The following is a 16,145-nucleotide window of genomic DNA, read 5'->3' as shown; positions in this document are numbered from 1 at the left end:
CCTGCGAGCGTGGCCTGCCTGGCTTGGGGAGAGAGGGATCTGGTCTGTCCTGAACCACGCTGGCAGGTCGCCTAACCGTCTCCCTCCCGACCCATTTCTCTCCAAACCCGCAGGTGTACATGAATGCCGTGTGGCATGGCTGGGCCATCCCCATGTTCTTATTTCTAGCAATTTTGAGGTTATCCCTCAATTACCTCATAGCCAGGTAGGTGCTTCGGTTTGTTGTGTGTTCGCGGCTGTGCTGTCTTCCTGCGTTACACGCACGGCAGGGCACGTGCCGAGCCGGCTCTGTGTCTCGTGCTGGCGTTTTGGGGGGTTGTCCTCTGATAGTTCCCGAGCCCCCAGGAGGATGGTTTGCTGCAGCGGGCAGGGTGACTCCCAAACCCCAGCAGCTCTTTCCAGCGGGCTGCCAGTGGGCGCCGGCTTTGGGGTCACTCCGGCCCCTCCTCCGGTCGTGCTGCTTTTGGGCAGGAAAGTCCCCCCTCCACACACACCTCAGCAGTGACATCCCAATGGGTGGAGGGGGGTTGACGGAGCTGCAGCGGTTCTGTGCCCTGGGAGGTCCCCACTGGTCGGGGTGCAGGTGCCGAAGAGGCGCTGGGACTCAGCAACCCCAGAGCCCAGGGCCACGCGGTGTCTTCCCTGCGCCCTCTCCGAACACCCCCTTTTCATCTCGAGGCTGGGGGTGGGCGGCGCTATTGGAAGCCAGCACGCTGGGGTGGGAGCCCCGCATCCCCGGGCCCTCCTGGGTCTGTGTGGACCTGAGGTCGCCCCACAGAGTGAACCCCAGCTTCACGTCGGGCCTGAGAGGAGGCCCTGCCTTCTGTATTTTCACTGAGCCGTTCAAAAGTTCACTTTACACACTGTTTTTCTAGGTGCTTCTCTGCGGTTGCCTAAGTTGGTTCATTTGAAAACGTTTCTCATAGAAAACTGTTAAGCGCTTATGAAAGGGTTCTCCGTGCCCAGACTAGACGTGGTTCACTAAAGTTGTTGCCATTGCCACTTCCTTATTTTGAGAGGCCCGTCACCTCTGGGTGCTTGTAAATGTGTGCCCACCCCCAGGAGGGCCCCTGGGGAGGGATCCGTGGGGGTGACCTGGGTCATCTCTCAGGAGCCTAGGAGGGGGCCCTGGTGGTCTCGGCAGATGGCCGGGTGTTTCTGAAGCTCCTGTCCCAGTGGCCAAAATTTCCGGGGGCGGCTCCTAGTTGGGAGCACAGGCCTGGTGACTTAACGTCACCCCTCTACGGCCACCGCCTGCAGACGATGCTGTCTCCTGTTTGCCAGGGGCTGGAGGATACAGTGGAGCATCGTGCCTGAAGTGTCCGAAGTGGTGGTGAGTCCTGGGAGGGGCTCCATCGCCGGGGGGCCCAGGCTCTACCCGCCAGTGCTGTGCGGGGGCCGCGGGGAGCCCTGCCAGGCGAGGAGAGGTCGGGGAGGAGAAGGCCAGCCGCCCCTACGCGGAGCCCTGCGTGGCCGCACCCTGACCCCTCGCCAGCTGATGCCCGAGTGCCCTTCACGAGCCTGGGCTTGGCTGCGTGGGAAGCAGGTTGGCCTGGCCGGGCTTGGCTTGACCTGACCCTCCTCAGCTGGGACGTGATGTGGAAGGGAAGTAGCGAGGGGGCCCCTGTAGCCGCTCACAGCCTCCCGTGGAGGGAGGTGAACGATGGACGGGCTGGACCAGTGGCCTGCCGCCCGATTTTGTAAACAAGGTTTTATTGGCCCCCGTCACGCCTGTTCGTTTACGCTGTGGCTGCTTTGGGGCTGCAGCAGCCAAGCTGCTGTGACCAGCCATTGGGCCTGCAGAGGCACATGTGCTTATCACCTGGCCCTTTACAGAAAGTTTGCCCACCACTCTACGGGGGACTCTGGCCCGTGGGGCTGAACCGCCGGGCACAGGCAGGAGGGAGGCCATGGTGCGTCCATGGGCTTCATCAGGTGTTTGAGCACCTACCATGTGCGCAGAGCACACAGTAGGGGTGCAGGGTGTGGTGGTGTCTGCAGGGGCCCCTTTAGACAGGGTCAGGGAGGGTGTCTCTGGGGAGGCAGGCCTGTGCCCTTTGGCCCTGGTACCTGGAGGTCTTAGGGAGTTTCTTGCTGAATGAACTCAGACAAGCAGGACAAAATCAGGCCCCCCTGCTGGGACCTCAGTTCCCCCGCCTGTAAAGTGCGGGGTGGGCGTGGGCTCTGTGGTCTCAGATGCACCTCTGAAGGTGATCTGTTTAAGCAGCCCTGCCCAGCTGGGGGGCTGCCTACCACCCTCTCAGGCACCAGATGGGTGTCAGCTAGCACAGCTGCCCGTGCTGCCCCCTCGGGCTGGGCCCCCCAGGGATGCCCGTCCCTCTGACTGTGTCGGGGCAGCAGAGACCTGGTCCCCGGGCTGGGAGGCCTCCTTGCTGTTTTTGTCAGTAATTTCTCTGAACTGTTAAATTTCAGTGGAAATTCTCTTTCCCCTTTGACTGAAGGAGCCTCCAAAGGAAGACCTGACCGTGTCTGAGAAGTTCCAGCTCGTGCTGGACGTCGCCCAGAAAGCCCAGGTACTGCTGCTGGGCTCCAGGTGGGGGGGACCCCAGCTACCCAGCCCTCCAGGCCTGGCTTGTCTGGGAGCTGACACCCGAGACAACCTGGTTGGTGGGGAGGGCCCTCTTGGCTTGGTCTGACGCTGGCGCCCCGGCTGGTGGAGGCCCTCCTGACCAGTGCCAGGCGAGCTCCCGGGAGGGTGCGGGCCTGGGTCCCTCGTCTCGAGTGGTGCCTTAACCCGTGATTCGGACCGGACCATCACCCGGTCCTCGGCCTGGGAGCGGCTGGGCAGGACCACGGGCTCCGTGGCGCCGGCCGTGGTCTCCCGGGCGCTGGGCGTCTACAGCATTGCCCTGTGGCCCCGGGGGTCTGTCGTGACCGCAGCTGCTTCTTCACACAGAACCTCTTTGGCAAGATGGCCGACATCCTGGAAAAGATCAAGAAGTAAGTCATCAGCCCCTGGCCGGCCGCGTCGAGGCTGCGCCCGCCACCTGGCTGAACCTCCCCTCTCCCTTCCAGCCTGTTCATGTGGGTGCAGCCTGAGATCACACAGAAGCTATACATCGCGCTGTGGGCCGCCTTCCTCGCCTCCTGCTTCTTCCCCTACCGCCTGGTGGGGCTGGCCCTGGGTAAGGAGCCTGCCGGACGGTCAGCGCGCCGCGCCGTCTCATGAGCACCGTCCATGGTGCGTGGGTGGGGGGTGGGCAGGGGGCGCCCGGCCTGAGCTGGAGTGTTGGGTGTGGCGGTCACACAGTTCGGGGGCCTCATGGTCTGGGCACTGTCCCCACCTGCCCTTTGGCCCCCAACGTGCAGGTGGGTCCTCGGTCTCTCGCCCCCTCCCTGCCCCCCTCGCCAGGAAAACCGGGGCAGGCAAATGAGGCCGTGGGGGGGAAGGACAAACGCCAACGGAAGTGCGGCGTGCTCCGGGCTGTCTGTCTCGTTTCTCTGGGGACCTGGGCCAACGCAGGTGCCCTGACCGGGGTGTGGGAGCTCCTGGCCATCACTGCCGGCTCACCTAGTCAGGGGTGGGCAGGCTGGGGACGGGTCCCCTGAAGTCCTGCTCACGTCCCCTTTGGAGGATGGTGACTCGTGGTTTGGTCGGTCGGTTTTAGGGACAGGTTAGTGTTTGGCCTGAGCCACCTCTGGGTTGGAGGCAACAGCACACCCATAGAAGTGGCTTCCCTTTCAGCTGGGGTCACTTCCCTGCCCTGTGTAACCACCCCAGGACCATCGGCCCACACCTGGGTCCCGGGAGGCCCTCCACGGAGCGCCCCGCAGGGCGGGGACCGCCGTGCCGGCCACACCGGCAGGGCCGCAGGGTCCTGGAGAAACGGGACCTCATTCTGCCCCTAGGACTCTACGCCGGAATCAAGCTTTTTGTCATCGATTTTATCTTCAAACGCTGCCCGAGGCTGAGAGCCAAGTATGACACTCCCTACATCATCTGGAAGAGTCTCCCTACGGACCCCCAGCTCAAGGAGCGCTCCAGCACCACTGTGTCACGAAGGGTAGGCCCCGCGGCGGCCGGGAGATGCGCCGGCCACACGCCGCTGTCCCTCACTTCCGGCTTGCGGGGAGGCTGGTGTCTTTGACTCTCGGGGCCCTTGAAACAGACAACTTAAGACAGCTGCGGGGGTGGATTCGCTGTGACCAGCTCTGCTGTCCTGAAGGTCCAGGGCGGACACCCTGGGGCTGGCCAGCCCTGGGCAGGGGATGGCTGCTGGGGGAGGCTGTGCAGCGCTTGGAGGCTGGTCAGGGGGCCCCTACCCACCTCGGCTGGCTGGGGAGTGGGCCCCGCCAGGTGCGGCTGGCCCCCAGGCCAAGGGCAGGAGGGTACAGGGTGTTGGCCGTGACTGCCGAGACCCTGCGAACCCTGGGAGTGACTGCTCTCTGGTTGGGTGCCAGGTCCCTGCTGTTCCTGGCAAGGGGCCAGCAAGGCCGAGATGGGCACATTTTGTGCTCATGGGCTGGGACTGGGTGGAAGGCCATGTGGGCATTAGGCACCCTGTCCAGAGCCAGGACGAGGAGGGCAAGCTGGCCTTGGTGCTCCTCCTGGGGTCTCAGACTAGTGGGGAGGTTCTGGGCTTAGTAGGACTCCCACGGAGGTGTAGGAGGGCTTCCTGGAGGAGGTGACGTTGGATTTCAGAGTCTCGTGTATGAGTGTCCTTTGAGGAAAGGGTGTCTGGGAACTGATGCTTTTGTCCGTGGAAGGGAAGCTCTGGGTCAAGTGTGGATCAGGCTTCCTGGGTTCTAGAACAACAAAGCTTGTTGGGGCCCCAGACTCGCAAGCCAGGTGTGCAGCCGGGCAGGCAGGAGCAGCCCGCACCTTGGGGAGCTGGTGGGTGGGCTCTGGTCACGCAGGAGGTGGACCCAAGGGGTGAGGCCCAAGAGCGGGCAGCCTGGCTCCCTAAGTGTCGTAGACCCGAGTGGCGGGGAGGTGGGCTTCCCGGGGTGGAGGGCGACCCCACCAGGGCGTCCCGTGGCCGTGTGTCTGCGCGTGCTGCTTGCTCAGCTGGTGTTTACCGCCTCGTGTCACGTGGACCCACCTTTCCTTTCGTTGTGGTCGCACGCGTCTGTGGTCCCGTCCGGCCAGCTGTCGGGACACGACGGTGCGGTGTCTGTGTGGTACCCGCACCCCCACGCCGTGCCCTGATGCCGCGCGTTGCTGTGGTCTCACTCCGTCTGACTTGCCAACCTTGCTCTCAGTGGCCCGTCCCGAGGCCGGTCCCAGTGTCCGCAGCGCGGGCATGAGTGCCTGCCGGCACCGCACTGACCGCACGTGCTGGGTCGGGCTCGGAACAGCGTGACGTCACGGGGAGAGGGTCTGCCCGCCGCAGCCGGGCTGCTCTGCCTAGACCGGGGCTCGTGGGCGAGGAGGACGGGACCCCACGTCTGGGTGTGCCTGCCTCTCCGCTCGTCCACGCGTGGGGCGGGGCCTGGGCGGGGCGGGGCTAGGCTGCGTGCGTGCGTGCGTCCCGGCTCGGCCCCGCCCCCTCACGCCCGCCCACGGCTACCCCCCACCCCCACCGGCCGGCGGGGCTGACGGGGACTGACGGGGACGTCGTGTGCCCTCGGCAGCCGCAGACGGCCTCCTCGCGGAGCTACGTGACCAGCGCGCCCGCCGGCCTGAACAAGGACGAGGACGCCAGCCGCGTCCACGGCGCCAAGAAGAGCAATTTCCACGAAATCTTTAACTTGACAGAAAACGAGCGTCCGCTGGCGGGTACGTGTGTGCTGAGCCTGTGGCCAGGCGGGGTCGCCCGCCCCAGTGCTGGGGGGCCCGACGGGGGCCGAGGGAGGGCCGCTCGCCCGCCTCCCCCTTCCCGGGCTTCCTGGGCGGGTGGGTCGGAGGGGCCGGGCGCGTCTGCAGTGGGTGGCTTGACAGCGGAAAGGCAGGCAGGCAGGCCGGCCGGCCCAGAAGCGGAGCCGCAGAGCGCGACTCGGCGTGGCCGCCAGCCTCGGCGTCACGCGTGCAGGGGCTTCCCGGTCCTGCTTTGGCCCGCTCGTCCCTTGCTGTGGCCTCCTAGAAAGCTGGGTGGTGACAGGTGACTCGGGAGCCCAGGGCCCTGCTCGGCCTCCCCCGAAACACCTGCGCTGCCCGGCTCTCTGTGAGGCGGGTCGGGGACTCTTCAACGATTTGGCGTCTGTCGTGTGTGATACCAACTGCAGAAAGAAAAGTTTGGAGAATTTAAGTTTTGATCTTCTCTTGAGCCCTCTTTCTGCTGACCCAGACCGTGAACCTTGAGAGTCGGGGCCGTAGTTTGATTTATTTAAATTGTGCTTTTCCTTTAAAAAAAAAACAACAAAATCCCCGCCCATTGACGTGGGAGGGGAAACATCTGCTTTCCAGAGGCTCTCAGAGGCCACTTTCCTCCCACTGTGGGTTTCACCTGATGGCGGAGGGTGAGCGTCAGTACATCCTTGAAAAGCCAGTGCTGATGGTTCCAACATCAAGTCAGAGGGCGGGTATTTCCAGTAGGAAAGGTCACGGGCCGCTTTTGTCCCCGTCAGTGTGTGAGAGCGGCTGGCGGTGCTGCTTGATAAACAGAGACCGGAAGATGCCGACCGACTACATCAGGAACGGGGTCCTGTACGTGACGGAGAAGTGAGTGAGGCCGGCGGCGGGCGGGCGCGCCCTCCGGCTGGGGCCAGAATGAGACGGGGCTCCTCGCAGGCCCCGCGGTCCAGGGCAGCCTAGCCGTGGGGACCCTAGCCCTGCCGAGAGCCCGACTCCTGCTGGCTCCCGGCCCCCGGGTGGGGAGGTGCTGCCTCTGAGCCGGGCGCAGCCGGGGCCGCAGGCCGTCATTTCCCCAGGCCCCGGGATGCCCCGGTCTGGGTACCCAACGTCGTGCGGCGGGAACCGTGCAGTTCCCCCAGCCAGGGTCCTGGCCCCAGGGCAGCAGCAGGGCTCTTGTTACCCTCCTTTCGGGGCGTAGCAGCCCAGCTACCGCCAGGGGTGGGAGGGGCGGAGCAGGTGCACGGTGGGGTCTGTTCTTAGCCCTGGGGACCCTCGGCCACCTCGCCCCCCACTCTCAGGCAAGGACCACCTGTTCGTCTCCCTCGCTGGAGGAACTGGCCGAGGAGACCCCGGCCGGGCCTCAGGGACACACGGGTCTCTTGTTGGGCGTCCTGGGGACGCTCACGTCATGGGAACGTGGGTCGGGTCCAGTGCAGAGCAGTGGGTTTTAAACCTGAGAAGCTGTGAGACTCGGTAGAAATGAAATTGGTTGTAAGAGGCCGACGCGTCGCGGCAGGTGAGGGGGCCCTGTGTCTGGGCTGTGGCTGCAGCCGCCGGGCACGGTGCCCTCTGGCTCACCTGCTGGGCTGTGCTCTGTCCTCCCTTGCCCCCCGCCGCCGCCCCCGGTAGTTACCTGTGCTTCGAAAGCTCCAAGTCCGGCTTCTCCAAGAGGAACAAAGTCATCAAGCTGGTGGACATCACGGACATCCAAAAGGTGGGTGCGGCGCCCTGCTCGCCCTCACCCCCCAGTCTCAGGAGCGGAGGAGCTGCGGGGCCACGAAGCTGGCGGTCGAGTTGGGAGTGGGGTGCGATTAGAACAAGACGAGGGGTGCCGTCTGGACGGTCGGGCAGGCGGCGTTTCTCCCCGCGGCAGGGCCCCGCTTCTAGGCGGTGTCTGTGCGGAGCCCTGCGGCCCGTCGGGGGATATCCACGCGCCACGGGCTGGGCCCTCTCTTCTGCCTGGTGGGCCAGCGCCTGGCATCCTTGCACAGATGGGAGTGGGGGGGGCAGTGAGCTGGGCCCCGGCAGCTGGGCGCCCGAGCCCGCTCTCACCGCTGTGCCGTCTGCCCCTTGGCCCTGAGACGTTCCCCTGGGGTAGGCTGTCCCGGCTCCGGCATTTTCTAGCACTTTCCGTCATGTCACGTGGAGCAGGCACAGGTGTGCGCAGAGCCTGACACACACACCTGGCGGGGGGGCCAGGCCCACCCGCGCCCCCTTGGGCATCCTGGGTGGGCCCCAGGGGTCTGCTGGGCAGGTGTGTCAGGAGCACCCTGTGGCTGTGGTGGGTCCCTCCCTCCCAGAGAGGTGTGTGGTCGGTGGGGTCGCAGGAGCAAGATCGGGCTGGGGGGCCTGTTCCCCCCACACAGTGCTCCTGGGGAGACCCCGGCAAGGCTGGGCGGCAGTGTCAGCAGGTCTGCTGTTTCATTCACACCGTCAGTCCTTGTTCTCTGCTGGCTGGGGAGGCCCAGGCCCATCTGAGGCTCTGTGGAGAGTGTCCTGGGGTGTGAGGAGGGTGGCCCCGTCTCCAGGGGGGCCCGTGGTGACAGGCACGCCATTGGCTTTCAGTACAAGGTCCTCTCCGTCCTCCCGGGGTCGGGCATGGGGATTGCCGTGTCCACGCCATCAACACAGAAAGTAAGTGCCGGGCGGGGGCCGGGGCGGGGGGGGGGCCCGGGCGTGGCTCTGAGCGCAGGCTGGCCAGGCTTGCGGCCGGGCAGAGGGGCCTGGGAAGCCCCCTCCCTCCCTCCCGGGGCAGGAGGCTGCGGCCCAGCGCAGGTGCTGGCGGGGAGGGGCGGCTCCGTGTGGACCTGGCCGCCCACGGACTCGCCGCTGGTGCTTCCTCTCCCCGCCAGCCGCTGGTGTTCGGCGCCATGGTGCACAGAGACGAGGCGTTCGAGACCATCTTCAGCCAGTACATGAAGATCACGGCGGCGGCGGCATCGGGCGGCGACAGCTAGGGTTGCCTCGCTGTGACATCGCTGGGAGTTTTTCTTTTTTTAATAATTCGGTAGTGCAGAAAAATTGGACATCCTCGTGATCTTTTGCAATAACCCCCCTGATCTGTGGTTTCTATTGTGTTGACCCTGCGTTTTACAGACTCCTTCGCACAGGGGTCAGGACTCTCGAGGGCGCGTCTTGTGGACGCGAGGCCACCGGGAAGGATGACACGCAGGACACACCGCCAGGCACAGCTGCGCCTTCTCTGTCCCCACCGGGCGGAGACCGGCGCGGCCGCACCCAGCTCTCGGAGGCCAGTAGCTCTGCCACACCAAAGCCATACGAGGAGCATGCGGGGCCCTCCCCGGGGTGAAGGACGCTGGCGACAGGCGACGTGGGGGCCCTTGGCCAGCGCCGTGAACGGGCCCGTCGTTCAGGGAGACCCCCGTGCACGTCCTGGGAGGGAGCGCGGTGCTGACCAGCTGGCCGGGGGCCCGAGATCAGCTCCTTAGGAGGATGCGGAGCGCCGTGCGGTGGAAAGGCCCAGGAGGGCAGCCGCTTCGGGGTCGCCCCGGCCTCCAGGCTGCTGTGCCGGGGTGGGTGAGGGGGATGCCCGGGCCGGGGTGGGAGTGGACCAGAGCGCCTCAGGCCCGAGGGGCCCAGGCTGGCAGAGGGCCTGCTGTGCAGGGACGCTGGGGAGGTCAGCCGGCTTTGGGGAGTGACCGCGAGCAGAGCCCAGAGGTTGGGGTCCGCACCCCTGGTGCCTGCACACACGCAGCTGGGAGGGGGAGAGAGCCCTCGCCCTCGGGGAGGTCAGAGCGCGCGTCTCGCAGGCCCGGCCCTTCCCTGAAGCCGGCGTCCCATTGGGACTGACTGGCCGAAGGCCGCGGGGACGGACACGCCCAGGAGACGGCGGGGCCACCCCCGCTCGGCACACTCCCAACACGGGCACCTCCGGTCCCTCAGCTTGTCCTGAGTCCTCTGGGTGTCACGGAGATCGTTGTTTTTTGAAGAAACAGAAGATTATATTTTTTACAGAGAGCAAGCTGTTTTTTTTATTTTTGTATCGTTTTTCAGACGTAATTTTTACCTTTGCTCCCCATTTGCTGGTTGGGCGGGCGATTCGGTGGCGGCACTCTTGTCACCCCTTGGTGGGGGACCCCGCGGAGTGCGCTCGGGAGCCACGCCCACCAGCCAGACAAGCACACGCCCCGGCCCGGTCGTGAGGTCCCGGGGCCCTGCGGTGGCTGCCCAGCTCCTGGTTTCCCTGGCGTCGGTGTCCTGTGACCTTTCAGAGACGAAGGCAGAGCCCGCCCGAGACCTGGGCTTTGCCCCACGGTCGGTGCAGGCGGACCGAGTCCTGGGGGGGGCTGTGGGTGCACACCCAGTGGGACCCCCTCTGTGCCCGGGGCAAGGCAGGGTGGGCCCTGAACTGGCCCAGGGTGACTGCGGGGCGACACCCGTGGGTGCTGTTCAAGCCCCACTCCCCGGGGCTGCTGTGGGCTCAACATGCGTCCCTGTCAGCACGGTGGGACTCTGTCCCCCGCGCTGCGGGTGTGTCCCTGCGTGGAGTGGACTTGCCTCCTTCAGAGTGGCGTGGTTTGGCTTGAGTCCCTTCTGAGGAGCGAGGGAGATGAAAGCTGACCACGTGCGGGGCGGCCGTCCCCAGCTGCAGTGGCCCACGGCAGGTCCCCCTTTGGAAGCCCAGGGCCCCTGCCGGGAAGAGCGCGGGCCTGTGCGGGCTCCCTGTCGGGGAGAGCCTGGAGTTTTATTGAGTTGTGTAAATCTGGGCAGATGTTTAATTTCTGCAACTAATCACTGAACTAGAATGAATGTTAAATTTTTTATGTCTGGAGCTCGAGTCTATTTTGGATCTGTAAATACTCATTACCAGTGTAACTTTTGTTCAACAAAAGGATTGTACTGTATGAAGAACTGATGAAAAAAATGCCCCTGTAACATTTTTTTAAGAAAACCTTGTTTAAAAAAAAGTCTTGTATAAATTATAAATTTTTATTTAAATAAACCTGTAATGCTTTGTGCTAAGGTCGGGGGGGCTCAGTTTTCCTGGCAGGGTCCCTGTGGCCACTAGCACTAGAGGGCAGTGGGGGTTTCAGCACCAAGGCTGAGGAGCGAGGTGGGCACCCAGGGAGTGGACTGCGGGCGGGGGAAGCTGTGGACACTGGGAGGCGGGAGGCAGGGGCCCAGCTTCCAGAAGGAAGCCAAGGAGGGGTGGTGGCCAGCGGGGGAGGAGCGTCCACGGGCTGGCACACGCCCCGGGGGCGGGGGGAGCTCAGGGATGGGGCCGAAGCAGCACTTGCAGTTTGGGGTACAGGTCCTGGCCCCCGCCAAGAGACGCCTCCCCTCGGGGGCCGTGGGCATCCCTGGGACCAGCTGCTGCCTGCAGCCCTCCCCGAGGTCTGAGGCTGAGGGGGCCCTGGGCAGAGGGGTCCTTAGTAGCGCTAGTGGCTTAGCTGGTCCAGTTGCTGGCACTGAACACTGAGGGATGCAGAAAGCTGCTTGGCTTCTGAGACCCCCAAGGTCACACACTGACCTGTGGTGGGGACACCCAAGGGCCCCCAGCCCCCTGCACCCTGAGCCCCCGGGAGGCAGATGCCTGCCCAGGTCCCTCAGGGAGTGGCCAGAGCTGGATGGAAACCAGGTCCAGTGGGCCAGCTCCGTGGTGAGGGGGGCGGCCTTGGATACCACATCCATCCACTTCCAGCGCTGTCGTATGCGCTGGACACAGCAGTGACGGGACAGCGGTCCCTGGGGGACCTGGCAGACATCAGACACCCCCGGGAGTGCTGTCCCCTCGCCAGTGACTCTCCTGACGACGCACCCAAGCTGTGATTTTGCAGCTAAAATAAACCTCCTGGTCCCCTACCTGCGCTTGAAGTTCCCACTCAGCCTCTGCCCCTCTTTGTGGTGGGCCCTCTTCCGACAGCCCACAGAGGGAAATGAAATTAATGTTCTTGTTCTTGAATCGGGGTTCTCTTCATAGGTACTTACTGTTTAATAACACGGCATTTGGTGAGTGAATTTTATGACTACATGATGGGTAAATAAGGTCATACGCTGACCAAAGAGGGGCGCTCGTGATGAACCAAGGATTGTAATACTGTTCTCCCCACAGTATTTAACCAACGGGCAAAGCTGAGTCCAACATTATTGGCTGTAACAGAGACTGGAGTGAGGGGCGAGGCGACCCTGAAGGCCGCCGGAATCTCGGGGAGCAGCCTCTGCGTGGGAGCTGAGGGTCCGGGAGACCCCCCCGTGTGTGGGAAAGCCGCCCAGCTCGTGGAGATCTGCCCCCCAAACAAACACTGGAACCAGGAAGCCCAGCCCCTTCCTACTCTGGGCCCCAGTGTCCTCCACTGTCAAAGGCTGGCATCACAGCACCAGTAAGATTGGAAAGGATAATACTCAAATATTTGTGATTATAGAAAGCCCCCAAATCTACAGAAAAATAAGAGGCAAGTTTTTCTGGATAGAATCTGATACATAAAAAGCCACTGCATTTCTACATAAAAACAAAAATTTTAAAGGATAAAACAGCCTCAAAATAGGAAGTTTTTAAGAACAAATCTAAACAAAATTAAGAGACATATGGAAAAATTATTAACCTGTATTGAAAGATGCGAATTAGGACTTACATAACGGGAAATATATGCAATGTTCATAGACTGGAAAATTCAGTTTCATGATGAAAACGTCTTCTTAATACCCACAGAATGAAACAGGCTACAGAAAATGACACAGTATGATGCCTTTATATAAAGAGCAAAACCTGAAAAACTATGCTGTCTGAGACTATAAACAAGTAGGGGAAGAGGAAAAAAAAACACCTTTCTTCTACCCTCTCAGGTTCAGTTGTTGGGGTCTATGAATTAAACTGACCAAAGGCAAATTAGAAGAAACGGCATACAATTTTTATCTAATGCTAATATTTAATTTTTTTTATGTGACTCCAGGCCTTTGTAGAAAAGCAGTGGAGACAAAGAGGTGGTCAGACCCAGCGCCTTATATGGATTTTAATAAAGGGCAATAATTTTGACAAGAAGTGACAAAGGAAAGGGAGTTTGGGCTTCTAGGGTAAAGTTAATGTATTGGGGCATTTTATATGGGGAAACTAATGGAAGAGAAGCGTTCTTTTATTAAGGTTTGTTTGTGCAGCACCACCTCAGTGCTAACTAACTTTGCCTCCAGGGACAAAGGGGGCCCAGGAGAGAAGAGGGGGCACACCCTCACAAAGAGGAAGATATGTCCTTTCAGGCAGATGGGGGAGGGCAGAGAGCTCTTTTTGGCATCTGCCACTTCTTAGCTGTCTTCCGCTCAGAGCAGTCCTTACGCCAAAGTGGCACATTTGGGGGTGCCACCTTCTGATCCCCTCTCATGGGTAACGCAAGGAAATGATACCCTCAAATTTTGAAACAGTAGTTAGCTCTTCGGTGAAGGCAGGGGAGGCTCGGTCCACAAGGGCACACAGGGAGCTTGGGGGTGAAGTTCAATTTCTTGGCATGGGTGGTAGGTACCCCACTGTTCATTTTACTCTTGTTCTTTAAATTGTACGTGTTTGTTTTCACAAAAAATACTCTGCTTTGAAAAACAATAGGAAACTCGTAAGAGAAAAAAGAAGCTATGTTCTGCCCAAAGTAACAACTTTATTTGTCTTCTCAAACATATCAGAGCAAATTCACCATTTTCTAATCTTGAAGCCAGCAAGACTAGAAAGGAAATTAAGCCCCTTTCTGCCCACACCGCCCAGTTACACGGGACTGCAGTAAGGACAGAGTCAGCCGCCCGCCCAGGGGCAGGCACGCGCCGCCCTCGCTCGGCATCAGGATGACCAGGAGGAAGGTCCGGGCGTCACTGCTTGCACCAACAGGCCACCCAGGAGGTTACCAACCTAGACTAACGCTGCTCAGCGACCCCAGGTTTTCACTGTCCAGCCATCAGTTCTGATTTTTTCTTAAAATCCTGCAGTATAGGCGCTGGGGTCGCCGCTCAGGGTCCTCACGCGCCGCAAGGTCTGAAGGGTACTCCGGCCCCGTGACGGGGTCATCCACAGCTCCCGGGGTGGGGCGGGACGGTCCTCAGACAGCCACACAACCTCCAGGGGCAGTTCCAAGGTCTGCAGTTTTGAATGTCAGCAAGCAGTCGGTGAATATCGCCAAGGCACGCAGGAACCATGTGGCGTGGCGGGGTTTCTTCCTGAACGTAAAATGCTTACCCTCTGGCCTGGACGGTTTTTCTCCAATTGGCAGTGCGTTTCAGGGCAGGCCAGTGATTGGAAGCATTCCCCAGGGATGATGAAGACTGGAGACCCTCTCGGGGACCCTGGTGAAGCAGCGCAATCAATTCCACGGCGCGTCCACGGTGCTCACGGTCCCCCGCGCAGAGCTCGTGCACCTTTGGTTTCCTCCCCACCGAGGGCAAGCATCAACAAGACGGCGGCATCTCTTTCTTTCTCATCCCCAGACTTTTCACTCACCCGCCAGTTATCAAATCATTCAACTTGCACAATCACTTAATAACATGGTCTCCTAAAAATCCACTGTTGAGGCTGCCCTTTCATCTGCTCTGGGCGGGACTGAATGGTGAAATAGGACATTTCACGTGTACTTCCAAATAGGAATCACCGCAAAGGAATTCCAAAGATAAACGATGTCTGTTAGATGCTAAAGCGACTGCCCGGACCCTGACCCTGCGTGAAAGGCGGCGGCCACTCCCACCGCCTCTCTTAACAGACTCCCTCATCACAAATCCAAGGTGAAGCTGCAGCCGCTCACGTTTCAGTTAAAGCTGTTTTAGATGCGTCTTCCACACACCGAAGCAGGAACACAAACAAAGCCCAGGCGAGGGGTGCCCCTGGGCCCAGGGAGGCCCCAGCACTTGAGCAGAAACAAACGAAAACAGACAGTGAGGGCACCGTTTATCCTCTTCTGGTTGAAAGGCCAGAACTTTCAATAAATATATAGAAATAAGTGTGAAGATAAGAAAGGAACAAACCTGGACCACGTGGTACCGCCAAGGGACCCCGGGGCGTGGGACCCTCCCCTGGGGGTGGGGCGCTTGGTCTGGAGTTCACACAGTTCGCGCAGGAATGTCTCACCCACCCCGCTTGGCTGCTTTCTGTCTCCCCACAAAGCCCAGCTATGGCACCCCCGCTGTGCGGATAGAAAGCTCGGGGATTCCAAATTTAAAAGAGTAAAACCCTTTCGAGTGCTTTGCAAGCTGCCCGTTTCCAGGGCTCCTGACTTGTTCTCGCTCCCAGCTGGATTGTCTAGAAACACTACTGTGATTTTTCAAGCTACAGTATCGTTACTCTGAGTGTTCTTCTCACTCACTAGAACGGGCTACTATGGAAGTGTCACTTCGAGCAGGACTGTGATATTGCATTGTAGTTGCACAGGACAGAAAGGGTCCAGTAATAACGTCTTAATCGCAAGTTAAGATGCAGGTACTACAAAGGCAAAGAGAACCAACTACTTTCCAAAACTTGATCACAAGCTACTACAGGGTAAGTCTTGCCAAGCAGATCGGTGACCCTGTAGACACTCGTGTCCTGGTGGCGTGACCTCGATGGAACACGTTCACATCGCGTTGTTCCTACGGTTATTGAGACAGAGCCACAAATGGGCCGTTTTAACATCTGCACCATCAGCATGGTTGAAATCTAAGAAGCCAAGCACTCCCAAATCAGCAAGCGCCACTTGCTGAGGATAAGTTACGTGAAACGCAACCCAAAGACTCACATAGAACTGAAAATGCCAAATACGTCCACAAAATTGTTGACAAAAGGTATTTTTTCTAAAATCAACATTTAACTATCAAAAATAAATTTCTAAGTTTGAATGCATATCAACGTAATTGGTCTGTAGTAATTTTCTTAAATACTGTTCCCACTTCCCAAGCACAGCAAGAGGGCCGGCGATGCGAGACGGCGTCTCAGCGCTGTGACTCCTGCTTCGAGTTCTCTTCGATTCCTCGTGCAAAGAGCCGGACCAGCTGGCAGTGCACCCTGCAGAGACAAAGGGCCACACTTAGACCCTGTGCGTCCCCTGACCCTCGGCCCCCCAGCTGGTTGAGGGCGGAGGTGGGCCTCATGCACCAGGATGGTGGGTCTCACCGTGGCAGTCTCTGGTCCCACCCGGCAGCGACGGGCCAGGGGCGCAGAGCGACTTCCTGACACTCCCGAGAGACCTATTTTGCAAAGGGCAGCCGACGGCCAAGTGGAGATCCAGGACCCCGTAGACCCGGTTCTAACTCCAGCGCCCCACCCGCGAGCAGAGTAACAAACCCACAGGCCGCCTCTCTTCCTGCCTCGGTTTCCTTATGAGAACTGAGCTGACGGGGCCATGGGGAGGGTCCCCTGAAGGGCAAGCCCGAGCGAGTAGGAGACACTGGAAATGTGCCGTCACGGGAGACAAGTGTCGCCACACCAGCCCGA

The 16,145-nt window shown here is 60.6% G+C and overlaps 2 protein-coding genes across 11 annotated transcripts in view; one reads left to right on the top strand and one right to left on the bottom strand.

Annotated features, from left to right (window-relative positions):
- The window catches only part of GRAMD4 (GRAM domain containing 4), a 78,173-nt gene extending 67,435 nt beyond the window's left edge, over nt 1-10,738 (top strand). For 3 of the 5 annotated variants that reach the window (XM_082422197.1, XM_082422196.1, XM_082422198.1), the window contains 11 exons: nt 114-205; nt 1,261-1,333; nt 2,463-2,534; nt 2,918-2,961; nt 3,037-3,146; nt 3,871-4,025; nt 5,596-5,740; nt 6,529-6,622; nt 7,385-7,469; nt 8,321-8,389; nt 8,608-10,738. In XM_082422197.1, the coding sequence (XP_082278323.1) occupies nt 114-205; nt 1,261-1,333; nt 2,463-2,534; nt 2,918-2,961; nt 3,037-3,146; nt 3,871-4,025; nt 5,596-5,740; nt 6,529-6,622; nt 7,385-7,469; nt 8,321-8,389; nt 8,608-8,712 (1,044 nt within the window). In that variant the 3' untranslated portion in view covers nt 8,713-10,738. The remainder of the gene's footprint in view (nt 1-113; nt 206-1,260; nt 1,334-2,462; nt 2,535-2,917; nt 2,962-3,036; nt 3,147-3,870; nt 4,026-5,595; nt 5,741-6,528; nt 6,623-7,384; nt 7,470-8,320; nt 8,390-8,607) is intronic. The other 2 variants (XM_082422195.1, XM_082422194.1) reach the window with 2 other exon arrangements.
- CERK (ceramide kinase) overlaps nt 1-16,145 on the bottom strand; it is a 215,672-nt gene that overhangs the window by 150,713 nt on the left and 48,814 nt on the right. For 5 of the 6 annotated variants that reach the window (XM_082422209.1, XM_082422210.1, XM_082422204.1 and 2 more), the window contains one exon: nt 13,337-15,716. In XM_082422209.1, the coding sequence (XP_082278335.1) occupies nt 15,644-15,716 (73 nt within the window). In that variant the 3' untranslated portion in view covers nt 13,337-15,643. Of the gene's footprint in view, nt 1-13,336; nt 15,717-16,145 lie in introns of those variants that run through there. The other variant, XR_014252760.1, reaches the window with a different exon arrangement.

The sequence above is a fragment of the Balaenoptera physalus genome (assembly GCF_965194825.1).
Source record: "Balaenoptera physalus genome assembly, chromosome: 13".
Lineage (NCBI taxonomy): Eukaryota > Metazoa > Chordata > Mammalia > Artiodactyla > Balaenopteridae > Balaenoptera > Balaenoptera physalus.
This window is presented reverse-complemented; position numbering and strand designations above follow the sequence as displayed.